Source organism: Mirounga angustirostris, unplaced genomic scaffold (assembly GCF_029215605.1).
Source record: "Mirounga angustirostris isolate CCGP_5_RB_7025 unplaced genomic scaffold, mMirAng1.0.hap1 SCAF_2, whole genome shotgun sequence".
In the NCBI taxonomy this organism is placed as follows: Eukaryota; Metazoa; Chordata; class Mammalia; order Carnivora; family Phocidae; genus Mirounga; species Mirounga angustirostris.
In genome coordinates this window covers 122,629,796-122,657,115 of record NW_026991710.1, presented here as the reverse complement: position 1 = coordinate 122,657,115, position 27,320 = coordinate 122,629,796, and the positions used below count along the sequence as shown (strand labels likewise).

The 27,320-nt window shown below is 36.8% G+C and overlaps 1 protein-coding gene across 7 annotated transcripts in view; it reads left to right on the top strand.

The window, feature by feature from the left end:
- SLC10A7 (solute carrier family 10 member 7) overlaps positions 1-27,320 on the top strand; it is a 257,182-nt gene that overhangs the window by 65,739 nt on the left and 164,123 nt on the right. For 4 of the 7 annotated variants that reach the window (XR_010409582.1, XM_045880336.3, XM_054508718.2 and 1 more), the window contains one exon: positions 14,213-14,251. The exons of the other annotated variants lie outside the window; for them this stretch is intronic. Coding sequence is in view for 2 of the 4 variants with exons in the window: in XM_045880336.3 (XP_045736292.1) it covers positions 14,213-14,251 (39 nt within the window). In the remaining 2 variants the exon portion in view is untranslated. The remainder of the gene's footprint in view (positions 1-14,212; positions 14,252-27,320) is intronic. 7 annotated transcript variants of the gene reach the window in all.

Genomic DNA, 27,320 nt, shown 5'->3' with positions numbered 1-27,320 from the left:
TATCTAATCTTTGTCGCAGGTTCTTGGCACAGAGCTTCAAAAACCCTTGGAATTTCCTGAGTGATTAGTGTTTTTGTTATTTTAATTATGCTAATTAGCCAACTCTTGATGGGCTCCTAGGTAATTTTAGGATGTGGGCTGGTCACCAAAAAGACCAAGCATGTGACTAGAGGGCTGGAACTTTGAGCCCCGCCACCTTCAGAAGGAGAGGGGGCTGGAGATTGAGTTCAGTCACATGGTCAAAGATTTAATCAATTATGTCTCTACAATGAAACCCCAATTAAAAACGATGGGCACGGAAGCTCACTGATGCTTCCTGGTTGGTGAACATGTTGATGTGCTGGGAGAATGATGCACTCTGACCCCATGGGGACAGGGCACAGAAGTTCCCAGACCTCCCTCTGTGTATCGCTTATAATCAAAGTGTCATCTTTTTTTTTTTTTTAAAGATTTTATTCATTTATTTGAGACAGAGAGAATGAGAGACAGAGAGCATGAGAGGGAGGAGGGTCAGAGGGAGAAGCAGACTCCCTGCCGAGCAGGGAGCCCGATGCGGGACTCGATCCCGGGACTCCAGGATCATGACCTGAGCCGAAGGCAGTCGCCCAACCAACTGAGCCACCCAGGCGCCCCTCAAAGTGTCATCTTAACTAGCACGTTCAGTGAGGTCAGTGAGCTGTTCTATTGAATTATTGAACCAGACAGGGTCATGGGAACCCCTAAATTTATAGCCAGTTGGTCAGAAGTGCTAGTGGCCTGGGGATTCCTGAAGTGCCCTCTGAAATGAGGGCAGTCTTGTGGAGGACCGAGCTTTGAATTTGTGGGGTCTGGGCTAACTCCAGGGGGTTAGCCTCAGAATTGTATTGCGGGATATTCAGTTGGTGTTAGACCAGTTGGGTGGAAATGGAACAGTAACCCTTTACAGAATAGGTTTTCGATTCCTGTTCTAAGGCTTTATCAATTTTATTGATTTTTTTCCTCCAAAGAACCAGCTTTTGATTTCATTGATCTCTATTGCTTTTATGGTTTTGATTTCATTTATTTCTGCTCCTATCTTTACTTAATTTCCTTCTTGTACTTATTTTGTATTTAATTTGCCTTTTTTTCTCATCTTTTTAATTTTTTAAAAAATTTTCTTTTTTTAAGTAGGCCCCACACCCAGCGTGGAACCCAAAGTGGGGCTTGAACTCATGACCTGAACTGAGATCAAGAGTCAGATGCTCAACCTACTGAGCCACCTAGGTGCCCTTCTCATTTCTTATACTGTAGGAATTATGCCGTCCCTTCCTATCTTGGTGTTCAGTGATATCATGTTTGCAGCTTGAAATTGGCCCTGGTGGGAGTATTTACAGCTCAAAAATCAGCAAATATTACAAACTGATGTTCCTCCCCTCATCCTGAGAGCCAGTTATTAAACATTTACCAGCATACTACTTGTAACAGCAATAACACAGCTCTTTTTTATCTTCTCAGGAGACCTAACATAAAAAGATGATCTCAAATGAAAAGTTATTTCAGAAAAAGAAAGGACTTGATAGTGAGAAATGTAGATTAATAGTGAAAAATATAGATTTGAAATCTAGAATTTTGAGAGATTATACAATCTCTGATCCTGAAGATACGAAGAATAGGACAGGTAGGTTCCTTTTGTTAGTGATTTCAGTGTAGTCCTCTTTGAGGAAAAGTGCCTTGATTAGATGATCTGCAAAAGTCCATTTCAGTTCTGTGAATCTATGGTAAGTTATTTCCCAGAAGATGGTAGGAAAGCTGTTTTATTGCTAATGAAAAGCTGATGAGAGAGTTATTGCTGAAGGATTGATCCATTGCCCTCTTAAGAAGCTTTGCGATTCCCAGACCTAATGGATGGAAAATAGCAGAAATAACAGAGATCGGTAGCTAGAGTCTAAAATTTCTAAGAAACGCTAGATGGTTTGACATAGGTTGTCACTTATGTTTTGTGGATGCCCTTCTAAACAAAGTGTTAAGGGAATTCTTGGCCAATTTCTCTGTTGGTGTGCTGAGAGCTTAGTTCATGGGTTGGCATTAAATAGAGCTTCCATTAATTGATCAGAAAAGTGCTTGTTGTCCATCACTAGGAGGTATTGAAAAAGCCCACTTTAAAGGAAATTTTAGTAGTTGATTTCTGTGCTGCCATAACTCTGATCCCATTGATATTGTGTTATAGCCATTATGATGTCTGGCCTAATACTGTGAGCAGATACTCTAGTACTTATTTTTGTATTCTCAGGCTTAGCATAATACATTAATAAATTTGTGTTGAATAAATGAATAGTTAAAGGAGCATTTATTTTATTCCTCTTGGCAGCACATAGGAAACCCAAAAGATAGGAACAATTAAACTTAAGGGATATTGAGAAATTGGCATTTTAAAAAAGATACAATGTCAAGTAGTATGGAATATTTTAAATAGGTTTTATTCAGCTTCATAGAAATTTATAAGTGCTTAATAAGCTATTAATAAATAAACAATATGTATTTTCAATTTAATAGTTGATAATCTGAGTACAATTTAGATCTGTCTCAATCTGAATACAATTTTCAATTTAATAGTTGATAATCTGAATTACAGCCACAGTTTGTTCCTGAGTATTCAGTATTAATATAACAAGTAAGTCTAGGTAGATTTTTCTTGGTATTATCCTCACTTTCTTTCAATCTTCAGTCAGACATTGAGCCCCTAATATGTACACAGCATTAAGGTTTGCCTAAAGATTAAAGAGAGCCTCTAAAAGGTTTGTTGTACTTAATACAGCATTTATTGTATGCTTTTTTCTGATAAACTTATAATCAGTGCAAAACCCTTGACAATCAAGGAAAATCACAAAGAAAAAAAATCCATAACCCTATTACCCCAGTATAACCACTATTCGTGTTTTGGTTTATGCCCTTTTATATTATGTATTTATAAATATCTGTTAAAATAATATGTAAAATAGATAGTGTGGGTATAATGGAGAGGGTACAAGGAATGTCTGGGGATGAGTTCTATAATAGGCTTTGCCACTAGCCAATATGACCTTGGGAAAGATCCTTTTATCTCTCTAGAGTTCTATTTCTTCACTTATAAAGGGATTGTCATAGTATCTAAGGGTCCTTACCAGTTGAAAATTCTGATTTCATTGAAATTGAACACCTTTGAAGACTGAGATTTCAGGAGGATGAAATTGCAAGTGTTCGATTCAAAGTCTATATTCATCTCAATTATGAGGCAGGTCTAAAAATCTTGAATTGGTATAAATATTTCCTGCTAACATCATTAGGTTTTGTTAGTATGAAGCAGTTATACTTAAAGTAACAAATTTCTCTTGGAGCAAGAATCACAGTCTCAATTGGTAAAGGTACTTGAGCTAATAAATACGTTTTTAGGAGAGTGTTAAGTAATCCTCATTAGCCTTAAGTCTGCTACCAGAAATAAGAAATGCAGGATCACCACTATTTTAAGTGTGTGGTATTTTATCAAAAAAGCATACCAAGAAGAAAATCAAAGTAGCTCTGTTACTTGATTCTTTTTGCACCTCAAGAAAATTGATTTTGTCTTCCCTCCTCTGTGCCACGCATGTGATGAAAATGGTGGGTTGCTCTGTGAGAACTATTGCATATTACACAGCAAAGCTTTAAAAGTGTTAAAAGGTGTCTGTTTTGTCTTAGAAGGGTCAGTTTTCATATTAAACAATTTTTGTTGGACAGTTGAGGTGTCCTTTTCCTTTTACCATTTTGTAGAAGGATTTTTTTTGTATGCATTTTAACGGTTATTTAAGAGTCCCCATGTGCTTAGAAAGGAATCTGAATATATGTGCCTTTTTTTCAAAGCCTCAGCACAATGTAGGTTCTTCCATCAATATCATCAAATGACTGGGAGCTGTAGTTGGAACAATATGTAAAAATACAGCTTGTGAAAGATTTCCTTTATTAACTGTCATCATCCGCAGAATATATGTTCAAATAAACGTTGTGTAATAACTAAATTTGAGATTAATAGGCCCCTTAAGAAACAGCGAAGTCATTCAGAATAGTCAGTGAAAAATAGGCTGTAAGACTGTAACACGCACATATTGTCCTGCTTACATGCTCTCTCTGGTGTCATTCCCATTTATCACTGTCGGCGGGCTCTGTTCTCATTAAAACACTCTTGCACAAAAGCAACTTAATTTTCTTAAGAGGAGAGGACACCTGATTCAATTTAGCACCCAGAAACGGTACCTTGAATATATTTTTTCCTGGCCTGAATTGAGATGAATAGTTACAAACAAGAATAGCCACCCCCATTCACCTCAAGATTAAGTATATTAAATAATTTTTTCCACTGGTAGCAAGAAATGAACCTGTAGAAGCAGGCAAGAAATGAAGCTGACTCTGAGAAAAGCAGCTGGTTTATTGGCTGGCAACTTGCATCTATATGCACTTCTCTTCATTCCTGTAATGTTTTTAAAACAAAGAATTAAAGTGGCCGTTAAGATGGTGAATTTTAACGGTTCATGTTCTAAAGGTGTTAAAAGGTGTCTGTTTTGTCTGTCTGTCTTTAAATTGGGGAATGCCTGGTAGTAGTTCTTTAGTCTTCGTTTGGATTTATTTGTTGACAAAAAATATTCAGTGAAGATTGTAAAATAATATTCTACTTTTTAGTCACTGCTGCTTAAAAAGTGCAGTAACATAAATAGTGGAATAAAATGAAGAGTGCCCCTTTCATGTCGAGCATGGTGTATAAGCTCACATTTTAAATGATGTCCCATATATTTACTTTTCTGTGGTATGCTTCAATAATATTTAAATATTTAATATAGAAATGCATAACTTTTATTTGTTACTAGATTTATACAGTGAAAATTGTGGTAATTAGGTAGTTAGTATTAAAATGCCCTAGCAACTAAGGTGCTTCTCAGAAAGGCAATTATAATTGGCCTTTAAAGCAAATGGAATAAACTTTCCCTAATTCTTTTTTTTTTTTTGACATTTCTGTAGCACTTCACAAAATACCATATACATGTAAAAAGAAAATATTTTGTGTTTCTGTATTTAATAGAAGACCAAGGACTGGAATTCGATCTTTGATGTCTTTATGTTTTTTCAAACTGAACCTGTGCTTGGAAAGGAAATAAATAAATATTAAATAAAAATTTAAATTTAAGTAAAAATTTAAATAAAAATTAAAATATTAAAAATATTATATTCTCATTGTGAATCAAAGGCTGAAGTGGAATAAATTCACAAGTTGAGGAACTTTTCCAGGGTAAGACAATGCAGCTTTGATTCATCACTAATAGTCAGTTTTTTTCCCTTTTTTTATTTTTTCAATAATGTGTTATCCTGTATGCAATCGGAGCAAGAGATTATGCTAAGTCAAACTTAATATGCCTATTCAACCATATCTTAGAGGAAGCATTTTTTTATTTATCTAACCTGCCTGATTAGCCCTTTATTATTTTCTGCCTTATTTAGGAACGTGACTGTATCAGGCTTCAAGTAATAGAAAATCAGACTAAAAGTAACTTAAACAAGCAGAGACTTACTTTCTCAGATACCAAGATGCCTGGAGGTGGGGGTTGCTGGCATTTGTTCTGTGGCTCAATGATATTAGCGTGGCTGTCTCTGTACTGCTATTGGCCTTTCTCTTCTGGATGCCAGAGAGCTTTCACTGTTCTAGGCAGGAGGAAGGAAGAAGGGCAGTGCCAGACACTAACCTCCCTAACCCCCACCACCAAGGGTGTATCAATTTGTATCTCATTGGCCAGAACTTCATTGCATGGCAACCCTAGCTTTTCCCTTTTCAAAAAACTGTTTCCTTTTTGGAAGGCATAAAGCTAGTCTCATTTTTTTTTCTAGAAGTTTTCAAGTTTTGCCTTCCAACTCTAGATGTTTAATTCAACTAGTATTTTCTTTTAAGATTTATTTGTTTATTGGGCGCCTGGGTGGCTCAGTTGGTTAAGCGACTGCCTTCGGCTCAGGACATGATCCCAGGGTCCTGGGATCGAGTCCCACATCGGGCTCCCGGCTCGGCGGGGAGCCTGCTTCTCCCTCTGACCCTCTCCTCTCTCATGCTGTTTCTCTCTCGCTCGCTCTCCAATAAATAAATAAATAAAATCTTTAAAAAAAAAAAAAAAAAAGATTTATTTGTTTATTTTTAAAGAGAGAGAGGAGGGTGGGGAGGAGGGGCACAGGGAGGGAGAGAGAGAATCTCAAGCAGACTCCCCATTATAGACTCCCCGAGGTGGGGCGCCATCCCAGGAGCCTGAGATCATGACCTGAGCCGAAATCAAGAGTCAGATGCTTAACCAGGCGCCCCTCTAGAATTTTCTTTCTTACTGTATTATGAAATACTCAATTTCTCCTCCTTTCCTAACTGCTTTATAATGGTGCTATCATCATATACAGCTTCTTCACATTTGTAATTTTTTATTGTAAACTTCTGTTCAGTAGGGGCTGTTTTATCCGGGAATCCACTGTGTTCCGGATTGTTGAAGCGACCCCAAAGAAAAGTTTTGCATTTGCCTCTTTTAGGGCCTCACGGGTTCTGTTGGTCTTTGATTCGTTTTGTCTTTTGTTTTCTTGATTTAGTCATTAGTTTGGGATTCTCGAATCACATCCATAGTGTCAGTTCAGTCCTGTGCCCACCCTTGATGCAGTCGGCCTTATGTTACTTTCTTGATTTTGTCAGTCAGGTTTTCTAGGTGCCCTTATGTGGGGGAGCAGCCCTTCCAGGGTTCTGCTCTGCTTGCCACAGGTGGCTCAGCCCCAGGTGGCTCCTCTGCCGGCCGAAGCTGGGCTTGCTGCTTCCGGGGCACAGGGCCCAAGTCTGTTGTCCAGGAGTGTGCAGCACTGTCCCCCCCGCTTTCCCACCCTGGCTTTGCCGAGCTTCTCTGTGTCTAGTACCTGGCTTTTCTTGTTTTCTTTTAGCTCAACTTTACATTTAAAATGTTGTGTTGTTATTTTAATCTCTTTATGGAGTGGCGTGAATTTGAAGATGATGCACATGGAATGCCATCTTCTCCTCTCTCCTTTGACAGCGTCCCTGGCAGATCTCATGGTTTTCTGGTCACTTTTAGTTGCAAAAATAGTCATATATTTAATAATTAGGATTAACTTTCTGGTATTCTAGCTTAAAACCCTAAATTCCCTTCTTTCCCAACTCAGGCCTAACCTGTGTTTTTAATTTCTTTTTAAAGGTTTATTTATTTTCGAGAGGGAGAGGTGGGGTGGAGAGGAGCAGAGGGAGAGAGAGAGAGAGAGAGAGAATCTTAAGCAGGCTCCACAACCAGTGCGGAGTCTGATGCGGTGCTCGATTCCGTGACCCTGAGATCATGACCTGAGCCGAAACCAAGAGCCTGACGCTCAACTGACTATGCCAGCCAGGCTTCCCTAACCTGTATATTTAAAACACAGAACAATTACACTTTTTTTTCTTAATGCATGTACACACATATGATGAAAATATAAAAATAGGATAGGCAGGACCAGTGGCGAAGAGGACATGGTCTGTTTCACTTTTTTTTTTTTTTTTTTTTTTAACCTTCTCACCCTCCCTACTTCCCTCCTCTTTAGAGTCAGGGTGAATATAACAAGTGCATTACAGGGTGGGAGACAGTCTTACCTTTTTGGTGCTGATGTAATCCAACCCTCAGTGCCCTGTGTCATGGCGAACACCCACAAGCTATATCTCTTTGCTGGACAGGTTAGGGGAGCAAATTGTTCAGAGTATACTTCCAGTCCCTGCCCCAAGCATATTCCCCTCAGCCTCTTATTGCTGGGGACTCTTTGCCCTGGAATGCTGTTGTTTTGGTTCCTTCAAAAGGAATTAAGTATGATGGCAGTCCTCTGAGGCATATACCTGGCCGATATGGAATTGACAGACCTCGCCCCGTCACAGAACTGAAGTATACTTTGTCCACTTGTTTAGTTGCTCTTTGTCCTGCCTCTGTGGTCTGTTCTAGGTGACCTCCCCATCTTTGCTGTTTCTAGTCCTGAAGCAAGTGCCTGTTTCTGGTTCATTACATAGCCTTCTTCTCTCCCCCACCCCAATTCTAGGGAATTTACCGTGATGTTTCTGAGAAGTCTCACACAGAGTGCGCTCTGCTCCTCTGGCAGTCTAGTGAGGGCTTTCTCCCCTCAGTAAACATCCAGCACAGGGCCGCAGTGCCATTCTTGCTTCCTTGCAATTTCTCCTATGCCCACTGTTGGTTCTTTTGTATCTATTGCCTCCATCCTCAACTGGAGAGGGGTGGTGGGCAGGTCAGCTTTCTCCTCTAAAGGAGAAGGAAAAGTCCAAAGACCTTCTACTCCTGGAAATTTCCTTTTATCAATCCTTTCTGGAATTTCTAGTCTTTTCCTATATAGCCTGCATGTGAAATGGTCCCTGGCCTAATTTTCGTGTTTGTTTGTTTGTTTGTTTGTTTGTAAGTACTGTATGGCTATGTCTGGTATCTTACTTTAGGAATAGTGGGGTACTTGCTACATACTCTCCTCAGTTTGGAGCATTATTAGAAATTCTGAGATAACCATAAATGTCCCACTTTAACATTTGGGTAAAATTTCTGATTTTGTTTAGTGGGGAAGCAGGGTATGCAACAGTGGAAACTGGAAGTTTCATCAGTTATCTTGCAATAGATCATTAACACCCAATGTGAACAATGGATTTTATTTCTTTATTTAGTGGGCTGATGATGATGGAAGGAAAAAGAAGGGTGTTGGACCAGCATTATGAAAATTTTAGATATAGTGTCATAAGAGGAGACTTAGGTAGGACTCAGCAGTGTTCATATATTTGAAGTGCAATCATTTCAAAAAAGGGCTACGTATTTGTGTAACTCCAGAGCATGGAACACAGTTCAGGCACAGCTGTAACAAAAGATAAAGGTTTCAGGCTTACTGTCAGGTAGAACTTCATAACATTTAAAGGCATACGGCAATGGCAGAGCTTGCTTTTATGAGTTAGAGAAGGTTTTTTTTTTTTTTTTTAATTTACCTTTTTGTTTCAAATAACTTCAAGTAGGTTATAAAGAAATTAATGTGTTCTTGAGCTTGCCCAGTTTTCCAAAATGATTTACTAAAGATATGCTGTACAACATATAAGGAAACATTAACAAAATACCATATATTGGGTAAAATTGGGCAGATACTTAAAGCAATATATTATCTTAAAATGTGTAATATAAAGAAAGTCAATCTACTTAGTATTAGAAAAAACCCTCAATAATGAACTTTTTTCAATTAGCCTTGATCTAATTATACATCAGATATGATTACACCAAGGTATATGCTTTACGGATGGGATCCCTGAGTTAATAATGAAAACATTACTGTGCAGGGCATTTAGTTAGCATAAGTATTCATGCGTTTGTTGCTTGACTCAGTAATATTTATTGAGGTTCTACTACAAGCCAGCTGCCGTTCTAGGCACTGAGGACATGATCTTGTACAAGTTAGGCAACATTCTTGTCGTAATGGAGCATTATAGACAGAGAATGGGTAATTAAGTTGTTTCTAGCAAAAACGATAATAACAAACAAAATGCTACATTTAAAAATCAGTGGACTCTCTCAGGTATGGCTTCTAGAAGGCAAGAGAGAGGAAACATCCTGAGAAAGTCTGGTTGTATAACCTGAAGGGTCCCACCTTAGAGCAAATTGTCCTGGGTGGCTCATGTTTGATCTCAGTTCATTCTCTATAGACATGCTTGTTTTATACAAAAATAATGGTGGATTTTGGGTTTATTTTCAAAACCAAATATTCACATCCTACAGAAACTCTTGAAAGATGCCCTCTGTTCATTCTGTAGCTTCTTATGCCCCCAGCATTATGATGTGTGCTCCAGCGGGTGCTCAACCTCCACCTTGTCAACCAACAAGAGAGATCCTGAATATGCCAAGTAGAGATTGAAATCTTAATTTTATTTTAAAGTAAAATGTTTCTTATATTTGTAACACAAAGGGATTCAAAATGCAAACTATAAATGGCTCAACATCTCCCTGCCCAGATGACCTTTGTTGAAATCTAAAAAAGTAACATATTAAAAACAAAAGCCAAACAAAATGGAACAAAATGAAAAATAAAAGTGACCCCCACACAATCCCTTTCAACAAATTTAACCATATTAGGGGTTTTTTTTGTGATCCCTTTCAGAAAAGTGGGGTTTTTTTATACTTATCTGGGTCTATATACACGTGTATGTACCTCTTTGCACAATAGGAATGTGATATTGTGATTTATAATAATAAATATATATTTGGTCTTTGTCCCAGTTTCTGGCACAGAGCTCCTAAAACCCTTGGAATTTCCTAAGTGAGGAAAGCTATAAAAATGGTCTTTTGTTACGTTAATCAGGCAACTTTTGGAAAGGCCCCTAGCTCACCTAAGGATGGGGCTGGTTACCAGGGGAACCAACCGGAGATTAAAGGGGTAGAATTTTTAGTCCAACTTCCGTACCTCTGGGGAGGAGAAAGGGCTGGAGATACAGTTCAGTCACCAATGTCCAATGATTTAATCAATCATAGCTGTTTTTTTTTTTTTTAAGATTTTATTTATTTTTTAGAGAGCGAGCGAGAGAGAAACAGCATGAGAGGGGAGAGGGTCAGAGGGAGAAGCAGGCTCCCCGCTGAGCAGAGAGCCCGATGCGGGGCTCGATCCCAGGACCCCGGGATCATGACCTGAGCCGAAGGCAGACGCTTAACCATCTGAGCCACCCAGGCGCCCCATCATAGCTGTTTAATGGAGCCTCTGTAAAACCCCAAAAGGACTGTTTGGGAGAGCTTCTGGGCTGGCGAACATGTGGAGCTGCTGAGAGTGTGTCACACTGGAGAGAGCCTGGAAGCCTGGTGCCCTCTCTCCATACCTTGCCCTGGGCATCTCTTCCATCTGTTCCTGTAGAGCCTTTTCATAATAAAAGTGGTAACCGAGTGAATAAAACTGGTTTCCTCAGTTCTGTGAGCTGCTCTAGCAAATTAATCAAACTCGAGGACAGGGTTGTGGGAACCTCTGAGTTATAGGCAGTCCATTGGAAGCACAGGTGATGACCACCTGGCCTTTGTGATTGACATCTGCAGTGGGAACAGTCTTGTGGGACAGACCCCTTAAGCTGTGGGATCTGACACTAGTTTCAGGTAGACAGGGTCAGAATTGAGTTGAATTGTAGGACACCCAGCTGCCTGATGGTGTGGGAAAAAACATGGTAAAGGAATTACACACAGTTTCAAAACTTGCTTTTTCACTTTAAGCCAGCTTTCATATTGGTAGATGCAGATCATCCTCTTTTTACCGGCTTCAGAGTATTCCTTGGTAATTCTAGATTTTATTTAACTGACTCTATTGCTATGTAGCAGTAGTAAATTTTAAAACATTATTTAAGCATATTTATGTAACTGAATGTAACTGTATTGTAATAGGGAGGCTACGGGAAGTAAAACAAGATATTGTGAAAGAGATGCTCATATTGGGTTGCGACTGAAGTCTTCATCTGCCATTGCTGTTGCTTGCCTGTGGAACCAGGTGTCAGATCCAGCCTTCTGCCAATTCTTGGATTCTGCCAAACACATGGAATAACTTAGGAGGAGAGGAGACTTTGGACATTTCTGGGAATCTTATTTATTACGGCAATTCAGTTAATAAACATGTAGGTGCTTAGGATGAGCTTTATCAGATTCCTCCTCAGAAGACTTTTAATTTCTAGTGGGTCAAGGAGGCATGCAGATAGGTCATTTCAGTAGTGTGACAAGTGCCATGGCAGAGGTATGCTCAGGATGTTGGGCAACAGGCGTGGGGACACTCAGTCCACTGAGAAGTGTAGATGTATGTGTGTGGGAGGATGTGTGATCGAAAGCTTCTTGGAAGGAGTTGCTAAGATGAGTAGGAATTGCCTAGGTAGAGGAAGGGAGAAAGGCATTCCAGGCCAGGGAACAAAGAGGTAATCAACAGCACAATAAGTTTTGAGGAATTGCAGGGAGTGTAGTATTGTCAGAATATAAAATTGGAGGCAAGAAATAAGATGGACAGAGACCTGTTCATGGAGGGCCTTGTATAACGTGCTGAGGAGCTGGAAATTCCTCCTTAAGTCTGAAGACATACATACTTTTTATGTATCAATTAAATACTCTCTAAATATTTATCATCACTCTTTAGACCTCTGGACAACATAATTCCCTTATATGCTGCAAAAGCAGAATTAAGTCAACTATTAGCTTAATTATTTGTTACTGTTGAGCCCAAGATCCTTGGTTCAGTGTCTGATACTCTTGAGAGTACCCAGAACCTTAATCAGCCATTTCACAAATGATTGCCAGAGCTCTGCTTGGGAGCACCGAGTGTAGGTGAGTGAGTTCACATTCATCAGCACTGGCAGAAGAACAACTAAGAAGTTGGCCGGCAGCATTCTCAGGTACCTGAGATAGCCTGTCCCTGTCATCACTATGGTTTTATAAAATGCCAGTCCACGTAAAATATGTTGCTTGTGTTTGGGTTAAAAAAAGAGAACGGGGTAGAGTGGGAGAACGGTGATTTGATCTGATGAATAGTAGTTGACTTATTTTGCTTTGACTTCTGAGTCTTTTTATTTCTAATGATCCATGTTTTTTTTAAATGCTAGCCCAAACCATTAGTTCCCTTGAAAAAGGTTGGTGAAAGCCACCGGGAAGAAATACATTTGGAAGAAAGGAGCTCAAAGGGGAATACCTCTTTCCTTTACTAAGAGGAGATCAATCCATTTTAAGCGCAAAATAGGGTTTAGAAATAAACAGTGTTTGTGGGGAAGGTGCATTTTTTTTTTTTTTTTTTGTAGGAAGGAAGGCAGTGTTTCCAGTTGATCTTACCACAACTCATCTAGTTATACAGTTTTACTTATTTTTCTCCACATACAAAACTTTTTCCTGAATCATCTGTAATGGAATTTCAGGAAGATGGGTTAAATATGTAAAATATATTTTACAATTGTCATCTGTAATGTTTTATTTAGCTAAATCTTTTTTTTTTTTTTTCCCCCACTACTCCCTGTACAACACAGAACACCATATGCCATTGTCCCTGTCAGGAAGCAAAGGTTTCCCTGGTCTGTGCTGTGCCTGTGTTTATGCCACAGAGGAGCTGTGGTCCAGTGCCATCTTTTATTGATAGGGCCAGCAAAGGAGAAATCTAATGAAATTATCAAAGCTTTGAATTAATTATGAACTTGAATAGGAGAGCTAAGCTCTCTGGAGCCAGGGATCTCATTACCCATGCACTCTCATTGCATCCTCTTCTGGAGCAGAAGGCATTTTCAGCTACAGCTCTTAGCCTGGCTTTGGACTTTATTCAAACTTGCTAAACTGACATCCTTTTCTTACTACAACGTGGCTGCTAATCTCCATGATGATTAATTTAATTCTGATGTGGATCTACAGGAGATGTCAGTAGGTTTTCTGTACCCCTCCTTTTGCCTTTTATTATTTTTTCTTTCTCTCTCCATTTTTCCTCCATCAAATTGGATGTTAACAAGTTTTTATCCTTTTTGGGTAATGTGAGAAGCTTTCAGGATTCAGGTGTAGCTTCATGGAATATAGTGATTGATTTAAAGTTAAGAACTATGTATTACATCTACTATGTATTCCTTGGATACTTAGGTAAGCACAAAGTCAGATATTTCTTCTTTGAATTTTGAACACCAAGTGGAAGTTTTTCTTGCTTGTTTCTACTTTAGAATTGTTGGTATAGCAGTAACTTCCATGGTCTTAGCAGCATTGTTCATATTCTAATGTGTGTTGTATGGGAACAACAGATCTCACTTGGTGGGTGTAGCTCATAAAGCTCCCTGATGCAGAGTGCTTAATGTTTGCTTTACAATTCTGGTTTTTCTTTTCACGGTAAAAAGAAAAAAAATTTTCTGATGAATATAGCCACCTCTTTTTTAAGTCTCGTCACAAAATCAATAACAACAAGGTTTCACTTTACTATTGGTGATGATTCTTTGGTACTGTCATATAGGTTCAAAACATCTCATGGCAAGCCTTTTCTGCTTGCTTTTGAGACCCATTATTTATGAATTCCTAAGCTGCAGCTCATCTATCTTAGTAAAGTACAGGCCACTGGCAATTTTTGTAAGCAGTGACTAACTCAGCTTTATAGAGTCAATGTTTTAAGGTTTTGAATAGTGGGGGCTGGGAGAATGATAGTCTTTGCTTTTCCTTTTTCTATTTACTTTCAGTGAGTTTTTTTCCCCCATTTATTTTCTTTATAGGCAGCTGCAATATTTAATTCAGCCTTTGGAAGTTTTTTGGTAAGTAAACATGGTTTAACTTGTCTATTATAACTTTGGTTGTGATGTTGTTTGTATAAAAGATTTAGTGAAAATTGGACTTCTTTTACCATTTTAGTTAAGTATAAAAGTTCTTGAATCTTTTTATGTGCCATTAACCGTACCCTGAAAAATTAGTTGATAAATAAAGGAAATGTTCTTTTACAATATAATTTGGAGGCTTGGGGTTTAATATTCCATTTAATGGATTCAAGGAATCAATTAAAACACTGTGTGTCTCCTTATAGAAGTTATGTCAATATATTGATCATTTAATGAGGTCTTTTAGATTATTATTATTTTGTGTCATGGGACTGAGGATTTTGAAAAGGAAACATGACCCAGCTGGTCAGAAAGGGAATGCTAATTTACTTGTTGACATGTCATTTATTTTGTACATTTCACTGTCAAAGAAGCTACTGGCATGGATACTTCTGAGAAATCTGTGTGGAAAACATTTAAAATGAGGAAATAATTGAGTGATTTGCAAGAAAATGCAATATTTTTTTGACATGTGAACTATAAATTGTATAAAGGTTAAAAACTAGTTCAGTGTTCATAAGTAGAGCCAATATAATTATAAGGATAATACTATTTTAGCATTTTCGATCATTTTTTAATAATGTAACAAAGACTTGGTTTGTGTTATGAAAGAATGAGAAAGAAACTGAGTTTTCTGTTAGTTGAGTATTTTTATTTATATCCTCCCTAAAACTTTGCCAAATTCCTGAAAATAAATTAGAATATTATATTTTTAGGTACATAATTCATTGACAGGTATGAAGTACAGTGATAATTGAGAATAAAATCAGTGGGGTATAAAATAGTTTATGAATCTAGGCAAATATTAATTATTTCTGTTTAAAATGCTCTTTATGTCACTTATGATTGTATGTATTTGAATGTAGCCGAAGCTTTTAAATGTATTGTTACACTGCGTTAATTCCATGTAGTGCTACACAGCTTTTAAGGTCCCAATGTTATAGACCTTTTAAATGATGTAGCTTCTACAAAATACGTGCTTAGAGTATATCTTATTTTTAAAGAAGTAGTAATGTTATTCCCAATGCTGTATTATTATTGGGTTTTAGAAGAGAGCTAATAGTGTCTATTTAATGAAAATGAGCTCTTGAGCTACTTATTTTAAACTCAGTAATATTTTGTGAAATCGTTTTTTCATTTATCTAAGTGTTATTTTCCATGTGTTGTCACAATTGACAAAATAATATCTGTAAAATATGATCTTGCTGGAAGCCAGTTTTTTTTAAAATATGGTTTGGAATCCTATACCTCTACTATCAAAACATGGTTTCTAAGCTAGATCTCCTACTCTTTAAAATGTCTACGGTTATTGAGAAAATAAGTTTGAGGCAATTGTCTCAGTAACTGAAGCAAAATGCACTGTCCCTTAGTTGGAGGATAAGCTCGCTAAGTATCGTTTGAATTTTGCACTGATTCTATGAACAGTGAACACATCAAAATATTTGTTCTCCCAGGCCCAATTCTTTGTAAGATCCAGGGAAGTAAAACTTGTTCTAGGGACCCTTTAGGATTTTTATTATGCTCTTTCGCTTCTAAGAAGTGCATTCTCACTCCTTAGTCTCCTGCTCTTTTTCCTCTTTTCATCTTTTTTTCTGACCTTAACTCAAGTGTTAAAAGTATTGATCTCCTACCACCCAGAGGTAGTTTTCTAATAGTGTGGAGGATGCAAGGAATCGAATGTGGGTCCCACTGTGTTGTGGAGACGACACAAAGAATAAGAAATACAATGTAAAAGTTAACAAGTCACACAAAAGATGTTACTAGATGACGTATGATTGTCAGATGGCACACAGGTTGATAGGCACTCGATTCAAAAGTCAGACAGAAACAATTTCGCTGAGCTGGGCCTTCAAGTATGGTAGGACTTAGCTAGTAGAAGAGAGGGGAGGGGAACTGGCAGAGATGCAGAAGTGTCATTTTCCATTTTTCCTTCCTCTTCTGTTTCCTCCTTTTTCTGTCCCAAAGTTGGAAATTACTGGGAAGGGTTGAGAATGAAAACGATCATTGGAGATGTTTTGTTCCAGGCTTATAAGAAATAGTAATTCTCTTTCTCCCCCACCCCCACCCCCTTCATCATAGTTACAACAAACCTTAGATTATGGACTATGTATGAGTCTGGGCTAAACCAGTTAGAATTAGGTTCAGATTATTGAAGATAAAAAATAATAATTGTGGCATACACAGGATGAAGGTTTATTTTTCTGTATTCTAAAACCTGGAAGGAGGCTACCATGTATGGTGGCTTCATGGTCTCATTGTGGACAGATACGCCTGTCTTTCTTCCATCCTCCACAGCATGTACTTTCCTTCCTCAAGCTTGCCTCAGTGTCCGAGACAGCTGCTGGAGCTCCAGCCAAAAAGATACCTGGACAGTAAAGTCTTTACTTTGGGAAAGCACAGAGGAGCTCTCCTAAAATCTAAGTTTGCTTTATTTAAATAGCACTCCTGAAATTCCAACAGTATACCTGCAACAATATTGCAGAACTTACTCATACAATCATACTTAGCCAATGGAGAGGTTGGGACATGTGGCAATTTGCTAAGAGCTAAAAATTGGGTTTCTGTTACTAAGAAAGAAGAGAATGGATAGTAAAAGACAGCTAGCACTTTCTGCCTATGGGCAGTGTAGAGCAATTGCCAAGAGTTCAAAAAAAGATTAATCTCAGTTGAATGATATGAGAAGGCTTTAGGGAGAAGTTGGTGTTTGAACTGGGCTTGGGAAAAGGACTTACTTTAGAGGAAGGAAATTCCAAATTATAACCTTCATGCTTTATTTTGTTATTCTTTTTAAAAAATTTTTCACTTAATTTACTTTTTTAAAAAAAATTATTTTTTATTTTAATTCCAGTATAGTTAACATAGAATGTTATATTATTTTCAGGCATACAATATAGTGACTTAGAACTTCCATACATCACCCGGTGCTCATCACAAGTGCCCTCCTTAATCCCCATCACCTATTTCACCCATCCTCCACCCACCTCCCCTCTGGTAACCATCGGTTTGTTCTCTGTAGTTAGGAGTCTGTTTCTTGATTTGTCTCTTTCTCTCTCTCTCTCTTTGTCCCTTTGCTCGATTGTTTTGTTTCTTCAGTTCCACAGATGACTGAAATCATATGGTATTTGTCTTTCTCTGACAGACTTATTTCACTGAGCATAATATTCTCTAGCTCCAGCCATGTCATTGCAAATGGCAAGATTTCATTCTTTTTTATGGCTGAGTAGTATTCCATTGTACATATATACCACCTCTTCTTTATCCATTCATCTATCAGTGGACACTTGGGCTGCTTCCATAATTTGGCTATTATAAATAATGCTACTATAAACATAGGGATGCATGTATCCCTCTGAATTAGTATTTTTGTGTTCTTTGGGTAAATACCCAGTAGTGTGATTACTGAATTGTAGGGTAGTTCTATTTTTAACTTTTTGAGGACCCTCCATGTTTTTCAGAGTGGCTGCACCAGTTTTAATTCTCACCAGTAGTGTAAGAGGGTTCCTTTTTGTCCACATCCTCACCAATACTTGTTGTTTCTTATTTTGTTATTCTTAAAGTGTGGTACTTGTTAGAGCATTTTTGGAATTTTCTTTATGAATGGGAAATATTCACTTATTCTTAAAATTTAGGATTAGGGGTAGTAGTATGGTTTCTGGAATCAGACTGGCTTGATTTAAATCCTTACCTGACTGAATTACTAGTCTAATCATACGACCTTCCCTGTATATAAAATGGAGTAGATAGTACCTAAACTATCCATTGTTGTGGTGAGAATTAAATGGGATAATCTGTATAAAATACTTGTGATCTAAGTTTTGTCCAAGCTTTGCCATGAATTTTTTTGTGTGGCCATGGACATACATAAAATGAAGAATTGGTTGTTTCTGACTAATGATTATTCTCTGGTTATTAGTGACCATTTCTTTTGTATTTACATAATGGAATTTGAGAAGGGTATTTACTTTAGATTACATTAAAACTTTGAATGAAAGCCTTTATTAAAGAATTTTTGAAGAAAGAACTCTGAGGGCATTTTTGTTGATTTTTAGACATCTGGGTATACCAAATAAAATACTGTACCTATTTATAGCTTGTTTAATAATGTCCCAGGTCTAATTAAAACACAGTGTTTTTAAGAACTAGATGTTACAGAGAACTGTGTTGTTGTTTTTTTTAAATGTAGCTAGGCTGGTAATAACCAATGATAGATGAATTCAATTTACATAAATTTCAGACCAAGAGAATATTTTAAAATCATGCCACAGAGGATTGCTTTAAGTTGAGAAGTTAATGTCATTATCTCCTCCTCTCTTTTAAATTGTTCTGTTTACAATAATTGTGGAGCATAATAAGTGTTTTAAGATTTCCCACTTGATGAGATTTTAATAGAATTTGATAGTCACCACTCTGAATAACTAAAATGTTATCAAAATTTATATATATTTTCTTTTTTTTTTTTTTAAGATTTATTCATTTGAGACATAGATACAGAAAGAAAGAGAGAGCATGAGCAGGGAGAGAGGCAGAGGGAGAGGGAGAAGCAGGCTCCCCACTGAGCCAAGAGCCCGATGTGGGGCTCAATCCCAGGACCCTGGGATCATGACCTGAGCCGAAGGCAGATGCTTAACCATCTGAGCCACCCAGGCGCCTATATATATATATTTTCTATGTAAAACCAGGCATTTCAAGTTCAACCATCTCTTGTGTTGCTTCCTCACCAAAAGAAAGATTAAAAAAAAAATAGATATTGGCAACTTTTAAAAAAATTCCAATTGAAAAATCCTCTCTTTAGTGTAAAAAGATTTAACTGTGTTGAAAAAAACTTTGATCACAAGTTTTGTTACACTTTTGGCATTTTGGTTTGGAGGCTAAGTTCAGTGTTTCCATGTCTTCAAGAATTACAGGTTTAAGTTTAAAAGGAAAAGGTAGAACTTTTTCTTTTTAGACTCTTCAGCCTATTTTATTATATTTGGTAACTCTTCAGGGAGTTTGGTAACACCTCAGGGGTAATTCCTGAGGAAACCCTGGTGAGTGACAAAGTTGATCGTGCCAAATTGAGCTTCTAATAACTGTGTCACACAACATTATAGCAATTCATAAGTGTACGGATTTCTGAAACATTACCAAAGAGTTACAGGCAAAGTGAAATCATCTTTGTGAATGCATAACACCAAGTCTAAGAAAGATCTGTAAGAGTTACTGTTTACTTTCTAAATCTCTTCATTTAAAGTATCGAGAAATGGGTTTGTTTTACGTAATTCTTTTTTTTAAAAGATTCTATTTTTATTTATTTGAGAGAGAGAGAATGAGAGAGAGAGAACACCTGAGAGGGGGGAGGGTCAGAGGACGAAGCAGACTCCCTGCCGAGCAGGAAGCCCGATGCGGGACTAGATCCAGGGACTCCAGGATCATGACCTGAGCCGATCCAGGGACTCCAGGATCATGACCTGAGCCGAAGGCAGTCGCTTAACCAACTGAGCCACCCAGGCGCCCTACGTAATTCTTTTAAAATAGTCATTTTAAAGCTATTCTAAAATGAATAAGGATGAAAAGGAACTCCTTGCCTTAAGCTGAAGAACTAGCCAGAACATATTTTTCTTCCCTTATCCCATTGTTGTTCTGTCTTCCCTCTTTGCTTTAGCTGGTCTGCCATTACTACCCAGCTTTATAGTGAGATTTGAATAGTTACTGATACTGTTACAGTTGCTGAAAGAAAAGAAATTTCAAACACAAATGTTATGTTTTAATAGCTTAGGATGTATGTTTACCACCATGTTTTATTCTTCATCTCTTGTACAAACATATACTCCGTTTCGGTTCGCATGGTCAGAGAGGAAGCACATTTACTTTGTTATCCAAGGATTGCTGTGCAACACTGCTTTTTAAAAATCAGAGTAAGAATCTCACACAGGTTAATGAAGGGGGTTAAGGGTTGTAACCAGAGAAGACTCAATTGTTATATTAGTTTTGTTTTCACCTTAATCTAAGATGTCAATTTTTAATTTTGTTTATGTTTATGGAATACTCATTTTGTGTAAAACCATGCTGATTTTTTTTTTCCTGGGTTTGCTAAAAATCTAACCAGCCCAAATTATTCAGTTGAGATGTTGGTTTTCCCCCAAAAGTTGATGACTTGTTTATAAAACAGGTTTTTATTTTCATTGAGCTTATATGCCAAAAAACAAAACCAACAAAACCAACAAAACTGAGTTTTTAAGCAGTTTTCGGTACAACCTTACAAGATGTTATTTCAAGTTCATCCATTTACTGCTAAGGACTCGATAAAACCAGTATTTAAAATAACCTCTTTTAGGCTTTAAAATACCTCATGAACTATGTGCAGACAATGGGAAACTGGTTTCTCTCTTTATAAAATGCAACCCATCATCATGCTATATATTTCATTGAATCACCTTTTTGGGCAAATGAATATCAGAAAAGCTGGATTGCTGAGAACAAACAAAATGCAGTTGGTTCGGTCAGCAGTATGGCACAAAATAGAAAAATAGGATATAAATTAACACATATATACTCAGAGTCCATTAGATTCTAAGTACTTATCTATGAAGCAAATACACGAAACATAAATACATGAAAAAAGTAACAATCAAAGATTTAAGAAAGAGGGAAGACAAGAACTGCCTTCAAGGCAATGTATTCCAAATTTTAGGCACCTTTATGACTTTTGCCATCTTGACATATTATTTGTATTATTAAGTTAAAACTCCCTTTTTTGTTAAAGATTTTATTTTTTTAAAGTAATCTCTACACCCAAGTAGGGCTTGAATCTACAACCCCGAGATCAAGAGTCACATGCCCCACCCACTGAGCCAGACTGGCACCTCTGAAACTCACTTGTATAATTTAACTTTATTTTAAAGCATAACTTGACATCAACACATAAACAATCTTGTCATGAATAGAAGGTAACTGAAATGAAATCAAATGGAAAAAAGCTATTATTAACTTGTAGCTAAACTCTGTTGCCTACACAAGGCTCTCAGTCCGAAGCCTGCCCTCGTTTTGATAAAAAGTAAAATTAGCACTGGTACCAAACCAAGAACAATCCTGTGATCTAAAAGATTGAACAGAGAGCAAGTTTTATCACTATTCTCTGCTTATGTGTCCTTTAAGCCATCTTGCTTTGACTTTCACTTTGGGCAGCACTGTTCTCTCAGGTCATTCCTCAATCATTTCATCACAGAGGTGAATTAAAACCATCTGGGGAGGTCAAATGAAGAAACCCCCAGAATCAGGGACTCTAGCAACCTGAACATGTTATGGTTTCTTTCCTCAGAGTTATTTTCCCACATAACATTTGTCCAGAAAAGCAGTATGCATGTGTGCCAAACATGTTTGTAGAGGTAAAAATATGCTGTAATGCTCGAGGTAGGAAAACCCTTTGATAGCTACATTTGGGTTTGTTTCTAAAACAGACTCTTGTTTGAAGTGCAGTCATTGTGAATAAAAATGGTCTTTTTACTTAATAAAAATGTATAGAATCCTTACCTACTCCATTTTAGCTATGTCTGTGTCGTCTGACAGGACTTGTGTAGCAAGTAAATACATTAGTCACGGTGACCATTTTTCTTGCAAATTTGTGACATAGATTTAATTATAGGAATGACCAGCAACTTACAAATCTAATTTTGGTGGAGGCTGAGGCAACTTTTTTTTTTTATTTTAATAATGATGGATTTTTTTTAAAGCAATGATTTCATTACTATTTAAAGAAATCTACTGGTGTAGAACTAGCCAATTGACTGAAGTTATTTTATTACCCTTTAACAAATGCCATGTACTTTCATTTCTAGTTTATTAATTTTTAAAGTATCATCATTCTGGAAAATCCTTGCTCCTATACACATTTAGATAAAAATAAATATAAATGGAGGGGGGCTAGGATACTTGTAAAGAGTCTCCTACAAAACGTGATCCGAGTGGTTGGTTAAAATGACTGAATTTCCTTAATTCAAATCCAGCCTATTGTAGAACTGCTTAGTTTATGGCCTTTAGTAGGAGATACCCACTTACAAGTCATTGACAATAATGTGGTAGATAGTTCTCATTTCTCTACACTAAAAGTTTACCATGATTAATCTATTTATTGAGCTAATAATTGGGAGATCTGGGGATAATAATGTGGTGAGCCAAACAAGGTTTCTGTCTTCATCTGCCTTACAGATTCTCAAGGTGAGAATACCAAATCCCATGACAGGCAGGGAGAGGAGGTAATAATTTTTCATTGACTCAGATCCCACTGCTATTCCAAAGTAAATTTGGACATATGGAGAGAAGCAGGAGGGCATCTGAGCTTGCATAAATTGTATTAATTTTTGGATTCTACCAGCCAAAAAGAATCTTTTATTTAATTACTGGTCTTTATGATAAAGCAATGCTAGACATCTAAATTCCATCGAGGACTCAGGTTTTTGAGTAAACATTTAGCACTTCTCAATAACAATAGTCTGTGTTATTGGAAATGGCAGACTGTAGTTTGAAATAAAAAAACATCAGTTTTTTTAGCTCTAATTCACTTCACGTCACTGTTTGACCTTATATCAATTTTATTTAATGAAACATTTGTGAACTTCCTACTATGTGCTAAGCTCTGGGCAAGGTTCTAGAACTCAAAAGAAGAAGAAGAAAGGAATATATGATTCTTGGCATCAAGGAGTGTAAAAATTTCTGGACTTAAATGGTGTTTTGGGGACACTTGGGTGGCTCAGCCAGTTAAGTGTCTGCCTTTGGCTCAGGTCATAATCCCAGGGTGCTGGGATGGAGTCCTGCATCCAGCTCCTTGCTCAACTCAGCAGGGAGTCTGCTTCTCTCTCTGCCTGCCACTCCCCTTGCTTGTGCGCTCTCTCCCTCTCTCTCTCTCTTGCAAATAAATAAATAAAATCTTTAAAAAATAAATAAAAATAAATGGTGTTTTTCACTGTATGATTCCCCAAACTGATTCCTTAGTCACCAACTGATGATTTGGACCCCCAAAGTTTGAGGACCACTTATTTTAATGTAGAACTTCAGGTAAAGTAGTAGATCATCATCTCTAGTTATCACAAAACAAACAAACCATTCCATTTTTATTACAACTTTAAGGAAAACTGGGTTTTAAGTTTGTGTGTCTGCCAACTTAGCTGTTTTTAAAAGCAGTTTGTCAGAGACCAGATTAGTTTCTAAGTATATCAAAAGCTGACTTACAAAAGTATCTTACCAAATATAACTTATTCTGTGGGAACATTGTGTTAAAAATTAACTTTTTAAAAACTATTATGGTGGGCGCCTGGGTGGCTCAGTTGGTTAAGCGACTGCCTTCGGCTCAGGTCATGATCCTGGAGTCCCGGGATCGAGTCCCGCATCAGGCTCCCTGCGCGGCGGAGAGTCTGTTTCTCCCTCTGACCTTCCCCCCTCTCATGTGCTTGCTCTCTCTCATTCTCTCTCTCAAATAAATAAATAAAATCTTTAAAAAAAAAACAAAACTATTATGGTAGTATATGTTTATTATAGAACTTTTGAAAAAGAGAGATAGAATCATCTAGATAAAGCTACTATTAGCATTTTGGTGTATGTCCTATGTGTTTTGTACATGTAGTTAACAAAAGTGACATTGCATTGTATAGATGATTTTATTTTCTGCTTTCCCCTTTAGCAACATATATAAACATTTCCTCATATTCTGATTTCTACCTTGACAACTTGATTTTGCTTTATATAATAAATAATATAATGTATAATATTCTTTTGGATGGGGTATTGATATTTATTTAGTGGTTTCTCCATTGGTAGACATTTGGGTTGTTTATATTCTTTTACTGTTGTTAAAAAAAAAAAAGCTTCCACAACATTTTTGTGCATAAGTATTTGTGGTTTTCCCTTTTAATTACGCTTTTGAGGAAAAATCCCTAAAGAGCAATAAATGAGTAAAATGCTACAAACTTTTAAGAGATTCTTGATGCTGCTAAATTGCCATCCAGAAATATTGAACAAAATTATCATCCTAATATATGGATATTCAGAAATATTCATTTTTCTTTATCTTCACCAACTCCAGTTATTATTTTTTTTAAGTCTTAACAAACTGGTATTTTATCTTAATTATAATTTTTGAGAAGTTGATCTTTTATTATCTGTTTATTGGCCATTTGAGATCCTTCTATTGTCAATTATTTGTTCATATCCTTTGCTCATTTTTCTTATTGGGATGCTTATTTTGGTTTCAAAGTGGTCTTTATATATTGAGGATATGAATATTCTAATACATATATTGCAGTTTATTTGTGTGTATGGGTGAGATGACTTTTGAGTGACAGAAGTTTAAAATTTCTTTAAGTCAGATTAATTGAGATACAGTTTTTATACAGAAAATTGCCTGATTTTAGATAGATAGTTCTGAGTTTTGACAAAATGTATATAGTCTTAAAACGACCACCTCACTCAAGATAAAGAATATTGCCATCTCCTCCAAAAGCTCCCTTCTTGCCCTTTTGTAGTCAGTCCCCTCCCCTATCTTTAGCCCTTGGCAGTCACTATTTTCTTGTCCTTATAGTTTGGTTTTTCTTGTCCTTATAGTTTGGTTTTTCCAGAAGGTCATATGAATGGAATCACACAGTGTGTAGTCTTTCAAGTCTGGCTTCTTTCACTTAGTGTATGCTTTTGTGATTCATCTTTGTTGTTGTGCATACTAGTAGCTCACTCCTTTTTATTGCTAAATAATAGTACATTATCAATTGGTTGATAAACTTCATATTGTTTCCTATGTTTGTCAATATGAATAAAGAAAGCTGCTCTAAGTATTTGTGTACAGGTTTTTGTGTAGATGTATGTTTTCATTTCCCCTGAGGAAAATACCTACGTGTAGGCTTGCTGAGTTATATGGTAAGTATATGTTTCATATTGTGCAAAGCCACCACACCATTATCCAGAGTGGTTGTACCATTTTACATTCCTCCCAGGAATGTACAAGGAATCCAGTCTCCACATCCTGCCAGCCCAAGGTATTAGTGATACTTTTTATTTTCAATAGTCTAAAAGGTATATGGTCACTTGGCATCATAGCTTTCAGTTTTATTTCCCTAATGGCTAATGATGGTGGACATCTTTTTATATGCTTATTTGCCATCCGTATATCTTCTTGGGGGAGTATTTCTTCAGATCTCTGGCCCATTTTTTTATGGGGTTGTTTTCTTATCATTAGATTGTGAATTTTTAAATATATTTTGGACAGCAGGCATTTAGGGGTATGTATTTGCAAATGTTTTCTCCCAGTCTGTGGCTTTCCACTTTCTTAACAGTATCTCTCAAAGAGCAGAAGTTTCAAATTTTTATTAAATTCAATTTATCTATTTTTTTTTCTTTTATGGCTCATGGTTTCTGTGTCCTTGCTAAGAAATCCTTGTTTAACCCAAAGTCACAAAGGCTTTTCTCCTATGTTTTCTTCTAGATGTTTTAGAGTTTTCATTTTTACATTTAGGTCTTTGCTCTAATTTGAGTTAATGTTTGTATATGGTGCCACATATAAGTTGGGATTCATTACTTGGCATATGGTTGTAGAAGTTTAAAGTTTTTACATCTGTCAAGTGTATCCATCTTTCCCTTTATGGATTTTTCATAGCCTTTAAACTTACTAAAGCCCCTTTCTACTCACAATGTCAGATAAAATTTCACATGTATTTTCTTTCAGTTTTATAGATACAATGTATATCTACTATGTTAAAAAGCAAAGCCTATTATGTGAGAGTTCACTAAATACAAGTAAGTTTGAAAGCACTTCACCTGATTATGGTGTCATTAGCTAAAGAAGTCAATTTATGTCATTATTGTCCTTACTGGCTTTTTTTTTTTTTTCCATGTAAGTCCAGCTTTGTGGTATTACTTTCATATCTACATAGTGACATATGCTTGTCCCTGAAAATAATTAGATCAGTATTCATGACTGTTAGAAATTGTTTCTCTATCTTAGGATATTATACATGACATTAATACAGTTACTTAAGACAAAATTATTTGTTTGAAGTGTAAATGGGTATGTACATAGAAGAGTGAAAATTATAGAAACCTCATTTTGGTCTTTATCAGTTAAGCTGCAAATAGTCACACAAATTAACAGTAAAATGTTTCTATTTGGAAGATTGTAGAGTAAGGTGAATAGCTCTCTTAGTAACAGTTTTGAGTAATAGAGGACTTCTCAAAAATAAATTTATAGTTTAAAAAACCTGATCAATTTGACTTTAACTTTTATAATTGAACAGGCTCTACTGATTAGGGGAAAAAATCTCATGATATGAATATGATGTCTTGGACATTAACATCAAAACATCACAGATCTCCACGAGATGAACGTTGTTTCATATTTTACATGTCTACTGATGGTTATACTGTGAGTTTACAGTGTATATGTTTTCTTTCTTTTTGACAGGGCCACATACTCATGTACTTCTTCTGGGTAGCTTTTTCTGTGATGTTTTTAATAAGTAGGGTAATTAAATTAAAAATGTCCACGGTGTGTATAAGTCTTAATTTATAGTGAAGGTTGGTCTAATGGTCATTATTTATGGTTTAGTTTTTTAACTTTCAGGCAATTCTCTTGTAAGTAGTTATTTTCTAAAATGTTCCTAGGTTTTTACTTGAAAGCTTATGCTATTCTTTTTATCCTTTCGTCTCGGAGAGATAATGTTTATTAACATTATTATGCTTTTGGTAATTTCCAAAAGCCAAGGTGATAACATTCTATCTTCTTTCTCCCACCATCCTTACATTGTTGTGAGGTTAACTGTCTTCACCCCTATGACTTTTTTATGCCACTTCAAAGCTCCAGTGCCTTTAGTGGCTCTTACTTGCCCACTACCTTGTTGGCCGTTCAGCAGTCCTCCCAGTGCAGCCACAGTCTCCCCCTCTCCCCCCTCCCCGCCAGGCGCTCTTCTTCCATTCCGTGTGCACTGTTGATTCACTCTTCTCCACCCTCTCCTCTCACCTCTTTGCTTACACTCTTCTCATCCTTTCCATATCA